This window comes from Amyelois transitella, chromosome 28 (genome assembly GCF_032362555.1).
Source record: "Amyelois transitella isolate CPQ chromosome 28, ilAmyTran1.1, whole genome shotgun sequence".
NCBI lineage: Eukaryota > Metazoa > Arthropoda > Insecta > Lepidoptera > Pyralidae > Amyelois > Amyelois transitella.
The window spans coordinates 5,208,137-5,233,936 of NC_083531.1; the positions used below are offsets into that span (position 1 = coordinate 5,208,137).

Here is a 25,800-nt window from a genome sequence, read left to right on the forward strand (position 1 = left end):
CATTCCTCTCAACAGCCCGGGAAGATCCTTTGTAATTTTGTTTCTTGTGTTTATCAGTCTCGATGTTTTCTGTGTACATAAATTAGTAAATAAATAAATAAATAAATAAATAAAATAATTTATTTTAAAGGTATAACTTGTTATAAAAAAATTATAATAAATAGTTAGGGTTATAGTTGATACTTATGCATGGTTTTAAACACTTTCCCAAAAATAGTCCCCATCCCTTTTGTCATATCTTATTGGTTTCACAACATTGGTTGACGTCAAATTACTTAAAACTAAGTACACTGCCGCTTCCAAAGTATCAGTGCAGAAGAATCGGTAACAAACTGCACTGCAGCATTTTCTTCAATAACGTAAACAAAAGAACGTGCTGTTTTAAACATGTAGCGTTTTAGCAAAACATCGCAAGTAAAAGTAAAGAGAGATGATAAAAAAATTGATACAATATAGACAAACTTTATTTGGACTAGTTTTACAAGTTAAGGTGCCGTGTGGTTCCCGGCACTATTACAAAAAAGAATAGGACCACTCCATCTCTTTCCCATGGATGTCGTAAAAGGCGACTAAGGGATAGGCTTATAAACTTAGGATTCCTCTTTTAGGCGATGGGCTAGCAACCTGTCACTATTTGAATCTCGGTTCTATCATTAAGCCAAATAGCTGAACGTGGCCATTCAGTCTTTTCAAGACTGTTGGCTCTGTCTACCCCGCAAGGGATATAGACGTGATCATATGTATGTATGTATGTAATGTTACAAGTTAAGAGAGGTCGTGGGTTAAGCTATAGACACGAGATCCAGCAAGTAGCCGATAGACCGCTAGAGGATAGTAAGTTACCTGGTTTGGTGGTAATCAAAAGGTGAAGACCTGATGCGCGTGCGCACTTTTATGAGCTTCCCTGTGGGCTGTGGAGAGGAATGCCGGGGAGACAGAAGCGGCACGACGTAACAATCATAAGAAACGTCAATAAAGGCTAATTATTTCAGCCTTTATTGACGTTTAATATGATTTTTTAATATACACAATAATTTTACAATATTTTTTATTTTATTTAATCTTCTTTCTTAACAAATAAAGCAAAATTCCAAAAGTTGAGCAAACATCTTCTCTTATTCGAGTATTTTATTTCATTTGTAACGCACACAAACACATACATATGATATGGTCACGTCTATATCCCTTGCGGGGTAGAAAGAGCCAACGGTATTGAAAAGACCAAGTTTAGCTATTTGGCTTTATAATAGAACTAGCTGTGCCCGCGACTTCGTCCGTGTGGAATAGTTATTTTGGGCATCATTGAAGCCCTCAAAGATGAATTATTTTCCCCATATTTTTCACATTTTCCATTATTTCTTTGCTCCCTAATAGTTGCAGCGTGATGTTATATAGCCTAAAGCCTTCCTCGATACATGGTCAATTCAACACAAAAAGAATTTTTCAATTCAATTAGCGCGTTCAAACAAACAAATTCTTCAGCTTTATAATATAAGTATAGATTGAGATTCAAATAGTGACAGGTTGCTAGCCTTCTTTACTTCTGTCACTTTCTGTTTGACGTTCACACTGACAGACAGCATGTTTATCCTTAAAGTGATGAAGTAATGTTTTTTTTTTTAGATTAAGATTATTAAATCCTACTTCTAATATTATAAATGCGAAAGTTGGTATGTCAGTATGGATGTTTGTTACTCTTTCACGTTAAATCTACCGAACCGATTACGATGAAATTTGGTATATAGGTAGCTGAAAACCCAGAATAACGCATAGGCTACTTTTTATCCCGGAGTTCCCGTGGGATTGATAGGGTTTCCATGCGGACGTAATCGCGGGCGGCCTCTAGTTTTAACAAAATATTAAGTCGTCGCTCGTTTACTCGAGATTACTTTGTAATTCAGAGTGTGGTTCCCGGCACCGATACAAAAAAGAAGTGGTCCTATTCTTTATTGTATTGGTGCCGGGAACCACACGGCACTTAATAAGTTTAAAGTATAATCAGAGATTAGTGAGTTAAAGATTTATTGATGTTTTTTTTTAATTTACTATTTATGGTTTTTTTGACGTCCATCGACCACCGGTCACCCAGGTACTAAGTTATGGAATCAAAAGCCAGGATCGCAACAAAACGTTTATATTTATTTTATATTACAGGAACCGTCGACATATACATATATATTGTTTGTGAAAAATTATGGCGAAAAACATACATATCTTTGCTAAATATACTATCATTTAGTTCTATATTTTCATAAATAAAGCTATTCTTTATAAAAAAAAATAAAAAGAAGATATTATCTAAAAGAAAAATAAATATTTCCTATTTTTGAAAACCTATTTAGTAATATACCTTTAATATTTTCAATAATAATATCGTGCAGATAGGAAGATGCCGTGTGGTGCCTGGCATCAATAGAAAAAAAAAAGAATATAGTAAAAGAAAAGGATAATAATACGGTTTTTACGCGAAGCGACTCCCGTCCGACCTCCGCGACCTTTGCAGGGGAACCTGACCCGTGTTGGATCGATCATGGTCACACATCCAGTTGCATGAATGTGCAGGTTCCCTCACGATGTTTTCTCTTATCGTAAGACCATCAGTTAGTATTCAAACTAAGGTGATTACAATTAGTTGCGACGACGCATTACGATTACTGACCACTTCTACGGTCTCTTATTATTCTGAACTCTACGTTTTTTAATCACGACAGGTTTTATTATCTCGCACAACTTGTCACCGGTATGAGTCTTACGGTGTTTAGTTAACGAACTCATCTGAATGAACTGACGTTGGCACACGTCACATTCATATGGCTTTTCACCGGTGTGAATTCTACGGTGTATTAATACATTCCTCTTGTCACTGAACGTTTTTTGACATACGTCACATTCATAGGGCTTCTCACCGGTATGTGTTCTGAGGTGGACCGCCAAATTGTTCTTGTGACGGTAACATTTATGACACACGTCACATTGGTAAGGTTTCTCGCCCGTGTGAGTCCTAAGATGTATCGCAAATATATTCTTCTGACGGTAACTTCTATGACAGACGTCACATTCGTAAGGTTTCTCGCCCGTGTGTGTTCTATGATGGACTGTCAAAATTCTCTTCCTACTGAATTTCCTATGACACACGTCGCATTCATAAGGTTTCTCGCCTGTGTGCGTTCTGAGATGCACAGCCAAATAATTCTTCTGCGGGAAAGTTCTACAACAAATCTTACATTCGTAAGGTTTGTCACCAGTGTGAGTTCCCTTATGTATTTTCAATGAATTTCTGTGACCAAATCTGCGTTGACACACGTCACATTCATAAGGTTTCTCACCGGTGTGAGTTAATTTGTGTATTTTCAATGAGTTCCTGTGTCCGAATCTGCGTTGACACACGTCGCATTCATAAGGTTTCTCGCCAGTATGAGTTCTACAATGCACCATCATGTCGTAACTTTTCTTGAAGCACTTCTGACACACATCACATTGGTGAGGTCCGTGACTACTCCGTGTTGTCGACACTCGTCCAGGCTCGTGCTGTTCAATGTTGGTTGTGCTACCTTCAGGTTGCTGTATGTCAGCTCCCGATGTGGGGTAGAGAGTGGGAGCATCTGAGATTAACATAAATAATTAGCAAAGTTATAAAAAACATAACAAATATGTAAGCTTTCTTCTATGGACTCTTATATGGACTCTTATTTTGGGCGATGGGCTAGCAACTTATCACTATTTGAATCACAATTCTATCATAAAGCCAAACAGCTGAACGTGGCCTGTCAGTCTCTTCTAGACTGTTGGCCCTGTCTACCCCGCAAGGGATATAGACGTGCCTATATGAATGAATAAATGTAATGTGTGTATGTTTATTTTTATCCCACTGTTACTATGATGCTTCACATTTTTTTTGATTTATTTTTTCACATTGAAAAAAATAGACATATTATAATGGGTCTCTACCTAATTTTGTTGTAAATTGTTATTTGTTTTTTCAGAAAATTAAGGCTTCATTTATTATTTGACTTGGATGTTTATCTATATTCAGTATTTATTATAAAATAAAGTACCGTTGAGTTAGTATCTCCTAACACAAGTCTCACACTTACTTCGAGGCTAACTCAATCTGCGTAATTTGTCCCCTATATATATTTATTTATTGTTAAAATCTTAGAAAAATCAAACACATACCTTCTGTGATTTCCACCTCCGTCTTTATGTCTTCGTCTGGCTCACGCTTTATTTGAACTTGGGAGTCATCTATGTACGGTTCAATCTTCACCTCTTCGATTTTAACAAATGACACATTCGGCGGCCGAGGGGAACCTGCAAATATGATTTGTCATTCAAAAGCAACTATATCAAATTAAAATTCAAAACTTTATGCTAATGCCAAAAATATAATCATGTGACTCATTAACAAATCAAACGTTGTACGGCTATTTCGCATTAAAACTTACCATATTGTTCCTCTTCTTCAATATCACAGTCGAATTCTATCTTTGGCTCTATTTTGATGTTTACAACAGGCACGGGGAGATCCCCAGATCCGGCCAGAGATCCACACTGACCAACGGCACCGTCCATCACGGATAGTGGTTGAATATTTGTCTGCAAGCATGTAAATATATATAATCACCGTTTATATCCCTTGCGGGGTAGACAAAGCCAACAGTGTTGAAAAGACTGATAGGCCACGCTCAGCTATTTGGCTTAATGATAGAATTGAGATTCAAATAGTGACAGGTTGCTAGCCCATCGCGTATAAGAAGAATCCCAAGTTTTATAAGCCTATCCCTTAGTCGCCTTTTATGACATCCATGGGAAAGAGATGAAGTGGTACCATTCTTTTTCTATTTGTACCAGGAACACATAAATTATAATATGAATATATCTTGGTGCAAGCCCCATTTTGTGATGATGGCATGATATTTGAACTCTTGGGATAGAGTTAGGGCTCTGTCAGCAAATTAAGTTTAGATAGACGCCTATTATGTAGATTGCATTGTGCACTAAGTTATCACTTAATTATTATTTTTTTATCTATACACCATTGTGAATAGATAAAAAAATTAGTAGGTAGTCTCTGCCTACCTCTAGGAAACGTATTTACGTACCTACTTTAATGTATCCACCAGCAACTTGGATGCGTTGCCGTATACCACACAAACCACACAGAATTGCTAAGCCTCGAGTTATTTATTATCAGACTATAATTTTTTTTTTAAATATTGTTTCCTCTTGCCTTCAGGAAAGAGGCGTGATTAAATGTATTTAGTAATTGGATTAAAACACTTTCACACCCCTCAATACACAGTGCAGTGCTACAGTACTGCATAGCATTAGGTATAGTGCAATCCTTTTCTTCTCTTTAATTGATCAATACTTTACAGCAGTCAGGAGGTCAATTTTCTGACTGATCCAAACAAACTAACTAAATAGAAATACTATCCGACCCACGGGAGGGCCAGGACTAGGGATGGCGATCCGAGATAGAATAATCGATATTACAAAACCAAAAAAGATCGATTTCTTAAATTATCGATATGCTTGTAGAATTACTAACGATTTCTCAGTAAATATTGCTTAATTGAATAAAATTATACAATATGACTTGAGCATGTGACACAAATGAAATATTCCTTTTAGGATAAACGGTATCAAAGCTAATGTGGAGGTTGCCTATCACCACAATGCTGAATCGATTATATTATTATTATTATATCGATCCAGGTAAGTGATATTTCATCTTTGAAAATCGTCAATAATTTTTTTAAGTTCAGATATAAAGCATTGGGAGCTTTAACTTTACGATGTAATTAATATATACATCCATAAAATAAATACATTTTGAAAATAAATGATTTCCTTCATACCTGATCTGAGTTAGACATAGTAATAAAATGATTGTTATAATGGAATGCCCTGAACTAAAAGAAAATTAAGTTACTGGTGAGAAATCTGTTATGGATTAAATTTACATTAATATAGCAAACGTGAAAAAAATAGATTATTAAAAAATCAATCGATTTAAAAATCGGAAAGAATCGCAATCCCTCCACAGGCTGGCACAGCACAGGACCAACCAGACTTTAGAGTTGTCACCACGTACCTACTCTTTGGCTGTCACTGTCATTGTATCTTATGTCAATATCAGCTGTTGTGTTCTATTCTGTTTACGGCAGATATATACCTAATTTATCAATAACTACGACTACAAGGTACTACCGGTAAAATTTGATAATAACTTTTCTTTATTTAATGTTATGTCAGAGGTTTACCTGTGGGTGATGGGTCGCGTGATTTGTTGTGAATTGTGGCGTAGATGTCGCCACAAAGGTATTAAAATAAAACACTCGACTTTGCCAATGTTTTGTTATAATAAAAAAAAAAACTTAAAATTAACAAAAAAACAATATTTACAAACATTTAATTTTTATTACCAACAGTTTAATAATATACGTATAAAACATGTTTACAAAGAGATTATCATGCGTAATATCAGTAGGTACAACATATATGTAGTCTAAAAAGCACCAGAGATTTTATATCTTATTCTCCGAAAGAATGTACTACATATTTCTTTTTTTTTCTTTTCTTGATTTTTTTTGTTTGGATATTCTTGACACGGGCGGCTAGATAAATTAAAAATTGGAGATGTATTTACAATTAATTATGAAGTACGTACGTAGTTTTATTATTTATTTTCATTATGGCAATTAAACTACTTACTTTAAGAGCTTATTTTTGCCAGCGTCAAGTTTTCATCAGTCCTCGTTTTAACATTCAACTTACAATCTATATAATATTATTATCGGTGCTTACAATATTCGAGAAAAATTCGAATTAATACGTACTTCGGTTTGAAAGAAACGAAATTATTTATTGGAGCAAACATAACTTCAAAAATCTTATTCTAACTAATATGCTGCCAAAAAGGTTCCACTCAGCTTTATGTCATGACATGGTCATGAGTTTGAGAGTTGATCAAGGACAAGCTGTTCGTGTTTTGAAGGAAAAAATTATACACAGATTATAAAAAGTAAACCTTATAAAATTTAGACTAGTAATAAAACTTAAAACAAATTCTTTATACCTACTTCTTTTTGTATATTACTGTCTTGAAGAATAAAGCTGCATATATAAACCAAATAAAATTCAAATGTACAGTCTTACAATATACTTATATTTCTTTCATTTAAGAGTAAGTAAAGTTTTTTACTGTAAGCGAACAAGTATGGTATAAAATATGGACTTTATTTACTAAAAATATTATAAGTACCTAGTTACTTACATATTTATTTTTATTATTTGAGATTCTAACGAAGTCTTGTACCTATAACAGATTACACCATCCAAATAAGTTATATTTTTTATACTTATTTAATTTAATACTTTTTTTTTACAAAATCAGATCTCTAAAATATTTTTTTTTTTTTTTAAATTCGTCACATTATTGTAAACGGCCGCCTCGTTAAACTAGTTATCACAAAGGAAAGCTCTTCCGTATGCGAAAATATTTTTTTAGTTTAACCCAGTTTCTTACGACTCAGTAATAATTTTGAACACTCCATCTTCAACTTTGTAACATTATTTAAACTGTTTTATTAACGTTACAACTCAACTTATCGACAATTCTGTCGAAATTGTATCTTTGACATCGTTCACGATTTGTCCGTCGCTATTCAGTCTAGCATTAAGCCCGCCTTTTTGCAACTTGTCATGTTTAACTTTAGAACTGACTCGCCCCCCAGCTAAAGCATAACGCAACTTCTCCCAAAACCAGGGATCACCCCATTTAACATAAGTATTCGTTGATAGGTAAGCTCTCAATTCCGCGTCCAAATCCGCCTGTGGAGGGGCGTCTTCTAGCAGAATAACTACGATTCTAGTTCTTTTCTCTTGTTGAGCTCTTTTATGAGCGATTCTGAACTCCATTGTGCCCCAAACAGACTCGACGAAGCTCTTCGACAGAACGATAATGGTCCTTCTAGATTGTTCGACGGAATTCACAATTTGCGCGGGAATCCATTCGCCGATAATCCAATCTCTGTAATGCACGCACAATTTGAACGGTCTCGAACCGCTTTCCAATATCGGTATTAATTTCTCGGCGACAAATTTCTCGTCCTTATGTGAAAAAGATATGAACGCGTCGTATTTTTTGTCTTTATCTATGTCTGCCTCCTCTATCAACCAGCGCAGTTTCTCGCACGAATATATGAATATTTTCACTTCTATAGAATATCTGTAGTAAACGCCGGCTAATATTATGAATATTACACTAATTATAGCTAATGTACCGCCGAGTATTGCAGCTCTCTGTACGGAACACAATCTCGGCGCGTCTATAGGCCACGGGGAGAGTCCATTGGAACATTTGACGTCATCTTTGTCCAAAACGAAACGATTATAATCCTGCAAAATTTGAATGGCGTCGTCGTGGTAACAATCGCACAAGAACGGGTTGCCGCTCAGTTTCAGCGACGTGTTCCTCATTAGCAGCCCGATTGGTATTTCGTCAATGTCGTTTTGCGACAAATCTAAATATCTCACCGATTGTGGGATACGAGGAAGTTTTTGTATTTTCAAACCTCGCAAAATTAGTCTGTCGACGTGACTCGGTAATTCTAGATTGTCTGTTTTATTCGTTAACGTAAGTTGTGTGCCGTTCAATGTGTATTTTGCCGGGTCGGGCATCGAACCGGGCATTGTATTACACAAAAGTTCCAAATGTTTCGTAGACGGTCTGATTTCGCACGTACACCCGACAGGACAGTCGTTTGACAATTGACACGTTAATATATTAGGATCTATGCTATTGATCAATTCGCCTTTTAGTTTCGGCGGGGATACACAGATGGCGTTGCCTACGTTCAGTTTAGGAATTTCGTTGAAGTAGGGTAGTTTATTGTGGAGTTTTAAGAGGAAATTCTGGTTCATACAATCGCATACGAACGGATTGTGGTCAAGTAATATTGTCGAATGTAAAGTTTTTGTTGTGACCTCGTCTGTGGTGAATCCTATAGAATTGAATAACACTATTCTGGATATGTTGTTGTAACGGAGGTCAATTATGGAGTCTTCGTTGTCCAAAAGGAATTGCGTATCGGCGTCCTGCAATAAGAATGAAATGCATAAATACCATGGATACAATACAGGTAAGGTTCCCCTGCAAAGGTCGCGGAGGTCAGACGGGAGTCGCTTCGTGTGAAAACCTGACTCACACAATCCAGGGTCCACGGTCGAAGGCGCACCCCGGGCTCCTCTCCAGAGCGGTGAGGATGCGACCGGGACTAAATCCGAAAGGAATCTTAGTTCTAAAAAAGAACAAGAAGAACGAGATGGTCCTACCATCTCGTTCCCATGGATGTCGTTAAAGGCAACTAAGGTACAGGCATATAAGCTTGAAATTATTCTTTTAGGCGATGTGCTAGCAACCTGTCACTATTTGAATCTCAATTTCTATCATTAATCTAAACATCTGAACGTGGCCTATCAGTATTTTCAAGACTGTCTACCCCGCATGGGATATAGACATGATTATATGGACGTACATAATAAATATCATATACTTACAGAGAAGTGCCGTGTGGTTCCCGCCGCCAATACAAAAAAGAATAGGACCACTCCATCTCTTTCCCATGGATGTCGTAAAAGGCGACTAAGGGGTAGGCTTATAATTATAAACATGGGATTCTTCTTTTAGGCGATGGGCTAGCAACCTGTCACTATTTGAATCTCAATTCTATCTTAAAGCCAAATAGCTGAACGTGGCCTATCAGTCTTTACAAAACTGTAGGTTCTGTCTACCCCGCAAGGGATATAGACGTGATTATATGTATGTATGTACTTACAGACAAATCCGTGATCAAGTTTCGCGACAGATTGAGAATTCTCATTTTCTGATACAAAACGAAACGCCAATCGTCAAATATTTGACTTATATTGTTGTAACTCAAATCCAACACTTCCAATGTGTTGTAAAACATTCTGAATGGTGATTGCGGCGTTTCTGAATACTGATTCAGAATCGTATCTGAATACTGATTCAGAATCGTATTCGGAATCAGCGTGAGTTGATTTTTGGACAAGTGTATATTTTTCAATGATAAAGCGTGACTTATTGATGATTCCGGTATATGTTTTAATTGATTTTCGTTGATTTTCAGCGTGTGAAGTTTTGACAGGCCGGAGAGTAGATTTCTGTGGACAAAATGTGTTAATTATTCTTTCGTTTCTAATTAACATGGATGTCGTAAAAGGTGACTAAGGGATAGGCTTATAAACTTGTCACTATTTGGATCTCAATATTATCATTAAGCCGAGCAACTGAATGTGGCCTTCAGTCTTTTCGGGACTATTGGCTCTGTCTACCCCGTAAGGGATATCCCTTACGGGGTAGACAGAGCCAATAGTTCCGGCAATATAGCCGTGACTATATATATGTATGTTTTTTTTTTTATTAATATCATCACTACATAGTATAAAACAAAGTCGCTATTTTAGACTGTTTGTCTGTATGCTTAAATCTTTAAAATTATGCAACGGATTTTGATGCGGTTTTTTGAAACAGGTAGAGTGATTCAAGAGGAAGGTTTTTATGTATAATAACATTTATAATTTTGCACCCGTGCGAAGCCGGGGCGGGTCGCTAGTCTTTACTATATTTATAAAGCTGATGATGAGTTTGTTTGAACGCGCTAATCTCAGGAACTACTGGTTCGAATTGATAAATTCTTTTTGCGTTGAATACTTAGACCATTTATCGAGGAAGTCTTTAGGCTATATAACATCACGCTGCAACTACTAGAAGCGAAGAAATAATGGAAAATGTGAAAAAAACGGGTCAAAGTATTCATCCTTGAGGTCTTCAATGACGCCCAAAATAACTATTCCACGCGGACGAAGTCGCGGGCACAGCTAATAATATATATAATACTTACGGAGGGAGTGTTTCAATACGATTCCTGTCCAAATTGAGCTCCAGCAAACTGCCCAAAGGCCAAAACACCATCTCATTTAGCGCAGCTATATTGTTACCACTCAAGTCTAAAATGGTCAGTGAACTTTGGTCTCGGAACAAATGTTCAGGTAATTCTTGTATTTTATTGTTTTTCAGCGATATGGATTCCAGTTGAGAAGAGTTTGTGAATAGATCTGAAATTGAGGTATAGAATAGATTAGATTTATTTACAAAATTGGATACAAGGTATCACTTGTGTGTGCCGTGTGGTTCCCGGCACCAATACAAAAAAGAATAGGACCACTCCATCTCTTTCCTATGGATGTCGTAAAGGGCGACTAAGGGATAGGCGATCCTTTTTTTAGGCGATGGGCTAGCAACCTGTCAGTATTTGGATCTCAATTCCATCATCAAGCCGAGCAGCTGAACGTGGTCATTCAGTCTTTTCAGGACTGTTGGCTCTGTCTACCCCGTAAGGGATATAGACGTGACTATATGTATGTAGGTATCACTTATTGACGTCACATCACTTAAATCTAATTATAACTACTGCCGCTTCCGAAGCGCGTGTGTAAAAGAAGCGGCGGAACAAACTGCACTGCGTCATGCAACAAATTAATTATATAAATCCGGCCGTTAGACGGCCTCTGTGGCGCAGCGGTAGTACGCTTGTCTGTGACACCGGAGGTCCCGGGTTCGAATCCCGGCCAGGGCATGATGAGACACAAACTTTTTCTAATCGCCCTGAGTCTTGGATGTTTATCTATATAAGTTTTATTATAGAACATAGTATCGTTGAGTTAGTATCTCGTAACACAAGTCTCGAACTTACTTCGAGGCTAACTCGATCTGTGTAATTTGTCCCGTATATATTTATTTATTTTAAATCTCCTGTTTGATTTCCTTCCACCCGAAGGTTGACTGGAAGAGATTGCATTAGCGATAAGTCCGCCTTTGTACCATCTCTATTAGTTTTGTACTTATTTGTATGTTTTACTCTTAAGGTACAATAAAGAGTTTTATCTATCTATCTATCTTAAAGAGATCTCCTACATACATACATACATACATATGTTCACGTCCATATCCCTTGCGGGGTAGACAGAGCCAACAGTCTCGAAAGGACTGAATGGCCACGTTCAGCTGTTTGGCTTAACGATAGAATTGAGATTCAAATAGCGACAGGTTGCTAGCGCATCGCCTAAAAAAGAATCCCAAGTTTGTAAGCCTATCCCTTAGTCGCCTTTTACGACATCCATGGGAAAGAGATGGTGTGGTCCTATTCTTTTTTGTAATGGTGCCGGGAGCCGCACGGCAGGCCACCTATCTACTACATACCTGAAGGTAGTTTGGAAATCTGACAATTATCCAATTTTAACTTCCGCAAAGAGGGGAGGTTGGACAAAGAGTGGGGGGAGAGTCGCATGGCCGCGCCATTGTCAAACGCTTCGATCTGTGAAAGAGGAATTAAATTTAATAAAATATCTTATATATAACCACAAGGGATATAGACGTGATTATATGTATGTATGTATGTATCTTATATATAAAATTCTCGTGTCACAATATATATAAGACTAGAGGCCGCCCGCGACCTCGTCCGCATGGAAACCCTATCAATCCCGCGGGAACTCTGGGATAAAAAGTAGCCTATGTGTTATTCTGGGTCTTCAGCTACCTACATACCAAATTTCATGGTAATCGGTTCAGTAGTTTTTGCGTGAAAGAGTAACAAACATCCATACATCCATACAAACTTTCGCCTTTATAATAGTAGTAGGATATATATATACACAATAGCGGCCCGCCCCGGCTTCGCACGGGTGGATCCAGCGCACGCACGGAAAGATTTTCGGTAGCGCTTTTTTTCCCGGATTACTTTATGAATGTTGAATAATCTACCTGAAAACTAATTTATTTCAAAACAAATTTATGCCTATGTCACTTTTGAAGGTCTATTCTATATCTGTGCCAAATTTTATCAAAATCGGACCAGTAGTTTTTGAGTTTATTCCACACAAACATACAAAAATACAAATCTTTCCTCTTTATTATTAGTGTGGATGTGGATATAAAATTCTCGTGTCACAATGTTTGTCTCAGTAGGTACTCCGCCGAAACGGCTTTACCGATTTTAACCAAATTTTGCATGCATATTCTGTAGGTCTGAGAATCGGCTAACATATTTTTTTTTCATACCCCTAAATATACAAAAATTAAGTGTGTTGTCCACACTTAATTTTTTTTTAACTACAAATTACTTAAAAATTATTTATATGGCAAAACAACGTTTGCCGGGACAGCTAGTATATATATATATATATATATATTTATATATTTACAGTCGAATTGAGAATCTTCTTCTTTGAAGTCGGTTAAAAATATGGTTTTTAAAGTGATTCATTAATTCATTACGAGTAATCACTTAAGGTGGTAAGTTTTTAATATGATTTGTCTTCTAAATACATCACATACATACATAAAAACATATCCCTTGCGGGGTAGACAAAGCCAGCAGTCTTGAAAATACTGATAGGCCACGATCAACTGTTAGGCTTGATGATAGAATTGAGATTCAAATAGTGTCAGGTTGCTAGGTTAGCTTAAAAAAGAATCTCAAGTTTAAAAGCCTACAACATCAACGGGAAAGAGACAGAGCGGTCCTAATCACTTTTAAGAAAAACCTTTTAAAAATTAATCCTACTACTATTATAAAGGCGAAAGTTTGTATGGATGTTTGTTACTCTTTCACGCAAAAACTACTGAACCGATTACCATGAAATTTGGTATGTAGGTAGCTGAAGACCCAGAATAACACATAGGCTACTTTTTATCCCAGAGTTCCCGCGGGATTGATAGGGTTTCCATGCGGACGAAGTCGCGGGCGGCCTCTAGTTATTTATATTCTTACACACATACATAAATCACGTCTCTCTCCCGGAGGGGTAGGCAGAGACCACACCTTTCTATTCTATTCTTACCGTTTTCAAATAGCCGAGACCGTTAAACGCTTGTTCTTCTATGACTTCCACAGGGTTCCCGAAGAAAGAGAACTCTTCCAAATTGGGGATGTGTCTAAAAACATTATTCGGGAGCGCCTTGATCAGATTCCTGTCCAAAGACAGGACTTTTAAAGAGTTCAAACCTGGAAAAAGAGCGAATAATGTTCGTCCATGATTTAGATTTAAGAAATCTATACATATACATACATATGGTCACGTCTATATCCCTTGCGGGGTAGACAGAGCCAACAGTCTTGAAAAGACTGAATGGCCACGTTCAGCTGTTTGGCTTAATGATAGAATTGAGATTCAAATAGTGACAGGTTGATAGCCTGTCGCCTAAAAAAGAATCCCAAGTTTGTAAGCGTATCCCTTAGTCGCCTTTTACGACATCCATGGGAAAGAGATGGAGTGGTCCTATTCTATTTAGATTTAAGATATCTATATTTGTGTATATTGACGTCCGATGAAAATGCTGCAGTGTAGTTCGTTCCGCCGCTTCTTCTACACACGCGCTTCGGAAGCGGCAGTAGTTATAATTAGATTTAAGTGATGTGACGTCAATAAGTGATACCTTGTGTCCAATTTTGAAAATAAATCTATTCTATTCTATTCTAATGATGTATTAGTAAGTTAGTGCAGTGTGGATTTTGTCATTTTACAATAGAAACACAATTATATCTTTCGCATACATACATAAAATCACGCCTCTTTACCGGAGGGGTAGGCAGAGACTACCTCTTTCCACTTGCCACGATCTCTGCACACTTCCTTCGCTTCATCCACATTCATAACTCTCTTCATACAAGCTCGGCGGTTTCGGGCACTCTCGACCTGACCCTTTACCAGGACGTCCTTAATTTAATAATATAATAATTATATATGCATTATTAAGTTAGTGCCGTGTGGATTTTGTCATTTTACAATAGAAACACAATCATACCTTTCGCATGGATGTCGTAAATGACGACTAAGGGATATGCTCATGTATTCTGCACTTCTCTTGTAGAGGATGTGATTCTATTCTCAAGCTAAATCCACACGGCAAATTTCATTCGTTCGTTCATTCATATAATCACGTCTATATCCTTAGCGGGGTAGACATAGCCAGCAGTCTTGAAAGAGTGACAGGCCACGTTTAACTCTTAGGATTCATGATAGAATTGAGATTCAAATAGTGACAGGTTGCAAGTTTTGACGGCCTCTGTGGCTCAGCGGTACTACGCTTGTCTGTGACACCGGAGGTCCCGGGTTCGAATCCCGGTCAGGGCATGATGAGAAAAGAACTTTTTCTGATTGTCTTGGGTCTTGGATGTTTATCTATATAAGTATTTATTATAAAATATAGTATCGTTGAGTTAGTATCTCGTAACACAAGTTTAGAACTTACTTCGAGGCTAACTCAATCAGTGTAATTTGTCCCGTATATATTTATTTATTTATTTAAGCCTATCGCCTAAAAAAAGAATCACAAGTTTGTAAGCATATCCGTTAGTCGCCTTTTACGACATCCACGGGAACTAGATGGAGTGGTTCTATTCTTTTTTGTACTGGTGCCGGGAACCACACGGCACTACACGTGTTTGTATATATATGTTATGCATGTGTGTATATATGTTTGCATGTATGTATGTGTGTATGGATGTTTGTATGTATGTGTGTATATGTATGTATGTATGCATGTACTGTATTTAAAAGGCAGAACACATTAAAAACTCACCTCTAAAATTGTTCTCCTCAATTTCCATTATTTTATTCCCCCACAGATGTAGTTTCTCCAGCCTTTTCAGTTCAAAAGCGCCGTCTCGCAATCTCTCTATACCGCTGCCCAGTTCTAAGTAGACCAATTTGGGGAGATCTCTCAGGGGGGGTGGGGAGGTAAACTTGGCTCCCCTGAGGCGGAATTCTCTAAGCTCTGGGAGGGCCGTTAAAGCGGAAATCGGTATGGTATTTTGGGCGGCTGAAAATGAACAATTTTATTTATTTACATACATCCTACTACTATTATAAAGGCGAACGTTTGTATGGATGTTTGTTACTCTTTCACGCAAAAACTACTGAACCGATTACCATGAAAGCTGAAGACCCAGAATAACACATAGGCTACTTTTTATCCCAGAGTTCCCGCGGGATTGATAGGGTTTCCATGCGGACGAAGTCGCGGGCGGCCTCTAGTACATACATAAAATCACGCCTCTTTCCCGGAGGGGTAAGCAGAGACCACCTCTTTCCACTTCTTTTATTTATTTATATATCTATACTGATATTATAAAGCTGAAGAGTTTGTTTGTTTGAACGCGCTAATCTCAGGAACTACTGGTTCGAATTGAAAAATTCTTAATAATTCAATTATTTTTTTATAATTTAATATACATATTATTTATTTATATATTATTTATTTATAATTTAATATAAATATATATTCTACAACAGTCTATTCAACACAAATAATACATTTCTTAATAATTTGTGTTGAATAGACCATTTATCGAAAAAGGCTTTAGGCCATATAACATCACGCTGCAACTATAAGGAGCGAAGAAATAATTGGAAAATGTTGAAAAAATCAAAACAGGAAAAATTTTTCGTCCTTGAGGGCTTCAATGATGCCCAAAATAAAGCTATTCCACGCGGACGAAGTCGCGGCCACAGCTAGTCTATTATATCGCATTATGGATTCATTCGACAATGTGCATTCGTCCACGATTTAGATTTAAGAGATCTATATTTGTAAATTGACGCCCGATGAAAATGCTGCAGTGTAGTTTGTTCCGCAGCTTCTTCTACACACGCGCTTTGGAAGCGGCAGTAGTTATAATTGGATTTAAGTGATGTGACGTCAATAAGTGTTACCTTGTATCGAATTTTGAAAATAAATCTATTCTATTCGCTCACCAGCATCATACATAAGAAGAGTTTTAACGCCAACAAATCCGCTAACATGCTCCGCTTCCAACATGCTCGCCACATCGTTCAGCACAAGAACTTCTATGTGGCTCGATCCGAACTTGTCCAGCCAACACTGCAAGGGTTCCAGGGCGCAGTCGGATACCTTCAACTTGGATAGGGACCCATTTCTCGAGAACGAATGCGACGGCAGTTCTGAGCATGTTAGGTTTTTGAAGCCGTCCTGGAATATTTATTAATATACATATGTACGACGACCTCTGTGGCACAGCGGTAATACGCTTGTCTGTGACATCGGAGGTCCCGGGTTCGAATCCCGGCCAGGGCATGATCAGAAAAGAACTTTTTCTGATTGGCCTGGGTCTTGGATGTTTATCTATATTAAGTATTTATTATAAAATATAGTATCGTTGAGTTAGTATCTCGTAACACAAGTCTCAAAGAACTTACTTCGAGGCTAACTCAATCAGTGTAATTTGTCCCGTATATATTTATATTTATGTACGTTTTGTTAACATTTTAAAAAATAGTAATTTATTGTCATGTGTTGGCAACACTGATTTTGGCTTTTTGACGTTGAGTGAGCCGCGTTTTTCGGTGTCATTGATAAAAAGGGGAACTCGAGATACAAGAAGTATAAAGATATATTATTGTAATTTATTAAAGAAGAACTGAGAAAGGAATTCTGATTGTATCATTTAGTAAGTTAACAAACATAGTTACCCTTATTCAAAAATAAGGGTAACTATGTTTTGTACTACTCTTTAAAGGAAAACCGACGTGTAGACGGGATGATTGTTCATTTGCAACTGATTCACATAATGACAACTCCTATCAATTGGACAATGCATTTGAACATCGAACAATATATGTGTATTGTTTATAGTGTGGTTCCCGGCACCAACAGAAAAAAGAATAGGACCACTCCATCTCTTTCCCATGGATGTCGTAAAAAGCGATTAAGGGATAGGCTTACAAACTTGGGATTCTTTTTTAGGCGATGGGCTTGCAACTTGTCACTGTTTGAATGTCAATTCTATCATATAGCTGAGCGTGGCCTATCAGTCTTTTCAAGACTATTGGCTCTGTCTACCTCGCTAGGGATATAGACGTGACCATGTGTATGTATGTACACAATTTATAAATTTAATATAAGTTGTTTTTTCAGATTTCTGTTTTTAAATTATAATTGTTAAAACTATATTAAGACTATATTAATACGATGTTAAGACTTTAATAAAATTATGTTAATACTTTATTAAGACTACATTAAAACTCTATTATTAAGACTATATCAAGTAGTCTCAGTCATCAGTAATATACGTGCCGCGCGGGAAGAATTTGACATGTTGATAAAAACAAATTTTACACGGCGGCCATTTTGAAATTTGGCTTTCCTCCGGAAAATGCATTTTTTTTTAAATTTAACCAGAACAAGTTATACAAAACATTTCACAAAACTAACCATGCACTGGATCTCAACAGCTACATTCACAGTGCCCTTAACCGCGACCGTTCCTGCTTCTAAATCGCATTCCATGCCATCTCTGCCGTCCGCTAGTTGCATACACGTACAGTCACGCGGACAAGCGAGCGACAGCGGTAGGCAAGCGAGCAGAGCGATCTGAGCGAGCGTAATGAGCTGAGCGAGCGTAGACAACATTGTGACGGGACCTGGAAATAATTGTATTTATTTTAAGTTGTATATACAGGTTTAGTGTTAATACAAACATACATGTAATAACTTCTATTTTAATAGTCTTGAAAAGGCTGAAAGGCCACGTTCAGATGTTTGGCTTAATGATAGAATTGAGATTCAAATAGTGACAGGTTGCTAGCCCATCGCCTATAAGAAGTATCTCAAGTATATATAAGCCTATACCTTAGTTGCTTTTTATGACATCCAAGGGGAAGAGAATAGGACCACTCCATCTCTTTCCCTTGGATCTCGTAAAAGGCGACTAAGGGATAGGCTTACAAAGTAAGGATTATTTTTAGGCGATGCGCTAGCAACCTGTCACTATTTGAATTTCAATTCTATCATTAAGCCAAACAGCTGAACGTGGCCATTCAGTCTTTTCAAGACTGTTGGCTTTGTCTACGCCGCAAGGGATATAGACGTGACATATGTTTGTATGTAATTAGTTTTAAAAAATATATATATATATGTATCAATAATTATCTTTAACCGCAGCTTCGCCCGCGCTATAATATTTAACGCCACCTACAAAAAAATACAGGATTTTACCGCAAATCCCACGGGATCTATATTTTATTTTACCGGGATGAAACGTGCAGGTCTTGCAACGATTTCGGTTTGTGCTCAAACTATTGTACGTATCTAATATTAACACCTTCGTGACATTAATTGATACATCGATTATAAAATATTGTCATTAAGAATCGTTAATTAATGATGATTGTAAATATAATATTACGAGTATTATAAATATACAAAAATAACTCAATAGTATCCATTAGCCAGTCAAAGTTTTATCGCTTTGATAAACAGACACACAGACATCCGATCGGCCATGTGTATGGAAACTGCGCACGCGCATATTGCGCATTATCCAGTGTCCCTACTAATATAATATTATAAATGCGAAAGTAGCTCGGGCTGTATGTCTGTCTGTTATGCTTTCACGCTTAAACCACTAAACCGATTTTGATAATATTAGGTATAAAAATAGAGTTTACCCTGAGGAAAATTAGGATGCTTTTTTGTTTGTTTGTAAACTATTTATTGCACATGAAACAGAAATGTAAGAAATTATAAAAAAAATCTTGAAAAGACTGAATGGCTACGCTCAGCTATTTGGCTTAATGATAGAATTGAGATTCAAATAGTGACAGGTTGCTAGCCCAGTCTTTTCAAGACTGTTGGCTCTGTCTACCCCACAAGGGATATAGACGTGACCATATGTATGTATGTATAAAAAAGTCATTGGCCTAGAATAAAACATAGGCTAATTTTTATCTCAGAGTTCCTGAGGGTTTGATTTTTTATATTTATGATAGGATTTCCCACGCGGACGAAGTCGCGGGCGGCCTCTAATAACATAATAAGTTCTTTTTGTTCGAAAATTAAGTATTAGTGTTTGCGTGTCAAACTAACTACATACATATTTAACACTAGCTTCCGCCCACGACTCCGTCCGCGCGGATGTCGGTCTTCGCGTGGATGGTTTATTTCTCCATTTTGAGTAAATCTGACAATGACATCTTATTGCTACGCTGAATCCACTGCGGGTAAGGCAACGTGTGTTAGTGGTTCTACAGAACAACGTCTATAGGGAAAACTGAAAAATTAAGATTTTTTTTTTACGTATTTTTTGAGGATAAAAAGTATCCCATTTTATGCCCAGGATAATAAGGTATAATTATACCAAGTTTCATCGAAATCGAACCGTTAGTTTTCACGTGATGCCTGAACATACAGACAGGCAGACAAAAAATTTTTTAATCACATCGATCCAGTAACACCCCCTGCTATTTATTTTTTTAATATTTTCAATGTACCTAATTGACCCTTCTACAGATTTATTATATGTATAGATAATAACAGTATCCATTTTCGTAATTTAAACCTTACATCCGGAAACAATATTACAAGACAATGTGCATTCGTTCATAATTTAGATTTAAGAGATCTATGTATATTTGTAAATTGACATCCGATGAAAATGCTGCGGTGTAGTTTGTTCCGCCGCTTCTTCTACACATGCGCTTCGGAAGCGGCAGTAGTTACAATTAGATTTAAGTGATGTGACGTCAATAAAGTGATACCTCGTGTCCAATTTTGAAAATAAATCTATTGTATTCTATATGGCGCCGTGTGGTTCCCGGCACCAATAGAAAAATAATTGGACCACTCCATCTCTTTCTCATGGATTTCGTAAAAGGCGACTAAAGGATAGGCTTACAAAGTTGAGATTCGCTTTTAGGCGATGGGATAGCAACCTGTCACTGTTTTAATCTCAATTCTATCATTAAGCCATACAGCTTTTCCAGACTGTTGTCTCTGTCTACCCCGTAAGGAATATAGACGTGATTATATGTTTGTCTGTATATATGTTTATGTAGCATTGTATATATACCCATAAATAAAGATGTTTACATTTAAAACGTCGGTCTAAATTGGAACTAATTATAATTTGTATCAACAATCTACATAGATTTAGTCTCAAATTAGAACAATAACAATGTAATGTGCCGTGTGGTTCCCGGCGTCTCATTTCCATTATTACACGGCCTTCCAGTATTTTCGTGACAGTTGGCCCTGTCTTATCCGTAAAGGATGAAGACGTTACAAGTGTGTAAGTGTGGAAAAAACTATAAACTTATATTGTTGGAAAACCCTGATATTTTAATAAGTACTTACATACAATTTATGCTGATTTTGATGTGTAGGTAAATACGTTATGACATTCTATTGTTAATTTAACATACATACATTCATATGACCACTTCTATATCCCTTGTGGGGTAGACAGAGCCAACCAACAGTCTTGAAAATACTGATGGCCACGTTCAGCTGTTTGGCTTAATGATAGAATTAACATTCAAATAGTGACAGGTTGTTAGCCCATCGTCTAAAAACAAGAATCCCAACTTTGTAAGCTTATCCCTTACTCGCCTTTTACAACATCCATGGGAAACAGATGCAGTGGTCCTATTCTTTTTTGTAATGGTACCATTCGGAAACCACACGGCAATTTAGTATACATACATATGTGTACATATGGTCACGTCTATATCCCTTGCGGGGTAGACAGAGCCAACAGTCTTGAAAAGACTGAATGGCCACATTCAGCTGTTTGGCTTAATGATAGAATTTATTATATTAATATACTCATTTTAGTATCTATATGTATATACAAAATGCAGATTTAGATGTGTAGGTAAGTACGTTATGACATTCTATTGTTAATTTAGCTATATATTTAGCTATATAACTAATGGTCTGTCTGTCTGACCCGTTCTCGAAAAGAAATATTAGCACAGTATCAATAAATCTATGTAGTTATATCGAAATCTCATCTTTGACGAAATATTCTTTAACGAAATATATTTAAGATGATATCGCGAGTCAATGGACTGGACTGGACTCCGAGGACGCCGAAAACCGGACCTAGTGGAGGGAGGAAAGTCGGGAGGCGGACCCCGGGGTCCCGAAACGCTTCTGTGGAGGGTGCAACTCGGAACACGCAGAGATGAGAGAGAGAGAGAATAAATTAATGTACCCACTATGAGTAAAAATACAGACATACATATAATCACGTCTATATCCCTTGCGGGGTATACAGAGCCAACAGTCTTGAAAAGACTGATGTTCAGCTGTTAGGCTTATGATAGAATCGAGATTCAAATAGTGACAGGTTGCTAGCCCGTCACCTAATAGATGAATCCCAAGTTTATAAGCGTATCCCTTAGTCGCCTTTTACGACATCCATGGGAACGAGATGGCGTGGTCCTATTCTTATTGGTGCCGCGTGGTTCCCGGCACCTATCTATACTAATATTATAATGCTGAATAGATTATTTATCGAGGAAGGCTTTATGCTCTATAGCCTAAAACTCCTAATAGTTGCAGCAACATTACGCTGCAACTATAAGGAGCGAAGAAATAATGGAAAATGTGAAAAAATCGAGGAAAATTATTAATCCTTGAGGGCTTCAATGATGCCCAAAATAACAATACCACGCGGACGAAGTTGCGGGCACAGTTGGTTAAAAATAAATTGCCAAAATTAAAACGTATTTATTTTTATAGAGGTCATTGGTACAGCGGCGTAGCTAGGGTAAAGCTGGTCCGGGTGGCAGAGACAGGGGGGGCGCCAGATTACGTTTGACTTTCGAAATAGGTGTGGGTTTTTGCCACTAGAACGTGTGAAGTGTGGCGTGACGTAACATGGGAAATAAATAAATATATATATATATTTTAATTCAGGTATATTTATTATTAGTACAGTTTAGAAATCGTAATAGTCACATTTTGTCAACTTTTTTCACCAAATAAATATCAGGAAATGAAGTAATATTTATAACTAGTCGTCGTAGTTTATAACTATCCTGTGCCCGCGACTTCGTCTGCGCGGAATAGTTATTTTGGGCATTATTGAAGTCCTCAAGGATGGATAATATTCCCCGTTTTTTTCACATATTCCATTATTTCTTCGCTCCTTATAGTTGCAGCGTGATGTTATATAGCCTAAGGCCTTCCTCGACAAATGGTCTATTCAACGCAAAAATAATTATTCAATTCGAACCAGTAGTTCCTGTGATTAACGCGATCAAACAAACAAACAAACTCTTCAGCTTTATAATATTATTAGTATATTATTAGTATAGATACCGCGGGGCGCCAAAAGTTTACACCTCCGGATCGAATATTCCGTAGGTTCGAGATCTGCCATTTCGTAGCGCACAAATAACGAACTCAGAATAACGGTTTCATTGTAAATTGAGGACTGGCAAAAAACACAATGGTATTCTTATAACGTGGTATATTTATTCGACAGTTAAAGCTTACGAGTCGCGACGATATTAAAGTCAATAATAATTATTAATAACGTTATTAACGTTAATTACGTTCATTAAAGGTCTATTGTTTGGACGAAATCAACATTATTCAAATTACCATACATACATAGATATATTCGCGTCTATATCCCTGGCGGGGTCGACAGAGCCAATAGTCTTGTAAAAACGGAAATGCAACGTTCAGCTGTATGGATAATATGATACGATTGAGATTCAAATAGTGATAAGATGCTAGCCCATCGACTACAAGAAGAATCCCTTAATCGCCTTTTACGACGTCCATGGAAAAGGATATTTAGCCATGCAGTTCAACCTTTCAGTATTTTCAAGACTGTCAGCTCAGTCTACCCCGCAAGGGATATAGATGTGACTATATGTGTGTATGTATATATGATCCACCATGCATAGGTACTCAAACAAGAAAATAACAAAAATAGTCTCACAACATGTTTTTATGCCGATTAAAAATAGATACGATACGTGCTACGCAAGAGATTTTCAAATATAAAAAAAAAACATTAAAACTTAAATACAAAGTTTAGATGTAACAATGTAAACTGTGCAGATAAACAAACACGACATCATAACACTCAATTTTTTTGACAGAGGGTTAACAGATTGCGACAATTCCTTGAGAAAAACATACATACCATGAATGGAATAATGATAAAGATGGCCTGTTTTCAAGGTCGATATATGTCCGGGAAGCGTTGATAGCACAATTCCACTGTTACAACGTCATTTCTAACATAATAGCACCATAAATTTATCACTAAACAAAATAATAATTACGATATTTTTAGTTACATTTTACTTGTTTAGAAATCGCGTGCTTTCGCAAGCGTACCGCGTCATCTACTGGTTTGAATGGTCGGTGTTCAGTGATGTGCCGATGATCGATAAAACTCTAATGTCGTGTCGATATTTTTTTTCAACCAGTCCCTCGTTATGACCGAGTGTTCCCAGTTGCATTTTTTAGCTGTCGCCTCACTTTTCAGGGGCGAAGCGATAATTTTACATTTCGTCAAATTATTTGAAGGCATTGGGAAATATTTTGATTAAAAATTAAGAAATAAGTATTATAAATTATTAATTCATACTTACTTAAATAGTGCGAAATTAATTAAAATAATGTTCTATTATAACGCGTGCTAGAATTTTATAATTATCTATGACTGAATAATAAAAAATGAATATGCCATTTACATCCTAAAAAAAACTTAATAACTGCTCATTCTTACTTTAATTTCATATTTTTATTGGAAAGTTTAATTAAAGCTTCGATCACACAATGAAAATTATTACAAAACATTACGAATATTGAGTCGATTCGATGATTCATATCGATACGTGGAATCGCCGCAGCACTACACATCACTAAGCTAATTATAACGCGACACGGACATAGCGCTCGGGGCCGAGACCTCCTTTCTCTTTTGCGCACGCCAACATGCATATTGTCATCTCGCTCTGAGGTCATTTATAGTATGCAAATAGTATACGGAGTTCTAAGAATTTATCGATGATTTTTTAATCGACTATTGTGACTATACTATAAGCATCGTTTAGTATTTATGGAATATCCTAATTAAATTAATAATTAATTAAACATGTACTTACAAATTACATAAACTAGCATTTTTGCCCGCGCAGGTATCTATAGGTAAGTACATACATATATATCGTCACGTCTTCACTTGCGGGGTAGACAGAGCCAACAGTCTTAAAAAGACTAAAACGCCACGTTCAGCTGTTTGCCTCAATGATAGAATTGAGATTCAATTAGTGACGTGTCACTAGCCAATCGCCTACAAGAGTAGTCCCAAGTTGATATCCCTTAGTCGCCATTTACGATATCCATTGGAAAGATATGCAGTGATTCTATTCAAAGGAGTCGGAAACAACACGGTATCGGTAAGTAGCTAGCGAAATAGCTGGATGCCGTTAAAGGCGACTAAGGGAAGGCATTTATTATGGTCTAGTAGAAAAACAGAAACATAGTGTGTGCAAGTTCCTTCATTTCCCGTGCAGAATTTAAAAGGCAATCAGGGGTAAGGTTTACATACATACATATAGTCACGTCTATATCCCTTACGGGGTAGATGTAAGGTAAGGTTGAAAACTTAAGATTCTTTTTATAAGCGACTAGAGGCCGCCCGCGACCTCGTCCGCGTGGAATCAATGCCGCGGGAACTCTGGGATAAAAAGTAGCCTATATGTTATTCTGGGTTATCAAATCATAGATAACATGTCATTCTACATAGGTATGGATATATTTTTTATCCTTTGCAGGGTAGATAGAGTCAACAGTCTTAAAAAGACTGAAAAGCCAAGTTCAGCTGCGTGGCTCAATGAAAGAATACATACATAAATCACGCCTCTCTCCCGGAGGGG

At 37.0% G+C, this 25,800-nt stretch overlaps 3 protein-coding genes across 3 annotated transcripts in view; 1 reads left to right on the forward strand and 2 right to left on the reverse strand.

Moving 5' to 3' along the window:
* LOC106142729 (zinc finger protein ZPR1) overlaps positions 1–25,800 on the forward strand; it is a 247,391-nt gene that overhangs the window by 13,783 nt on the left and 207,808 nt on the right. The window lies entirely within an intron of this gene.
* On the reverse strand, positions 2,119–5,478 carry LOC106139846 (zinc finger protein 182). Its single transcript, XM_060952205.1, has 4 exons — positions 5,103–5,478; positions 4,446–4,596; positions 4,177–4,311; positions 2,119–3,602 (listed from the first exon to the last, which is right to left on the reverse strand). Exons 2-4 carry the CDS (start codon positions 4,570–4,572, stop codon positions 2,665–2,667), a joined length of 1,200 nt encoding a protein of 399 aa, XP_060808188.1. The 5' UTR covers positions 4,573–4,596; positions 5,103–5,478; the 3' UTR covers positions 2,119–2,664.
* On the reverse strand, positions 6,357–24,254 carry LOC106139899 (protein toll). Its single transcript, XM_013341411.2, has 9 exons — positions 24,057–24,254; positions 18,326–18,534; positions 16,849–17,083; positions 15,674–15,913; positions 13,933–14,096; positions 12,290–12,404; positions 10,932–11,145; positions 9,843–10,191; positions 6,357–9,102 (listed from the first exon to the last, which is right to left on the reverse strand). Exons 2-9 carry the CDS (start codon positions 18,521–18,523, stop codon positions 7,606–7,608), a joined length of 3,012 nt encoding a protein of 1,003 aa, XP_013196865.2. The 5' UTR covers positions 18,524–18,534; positions 24,057–24,254; the 3' UTR covers positions 6,357–7,605.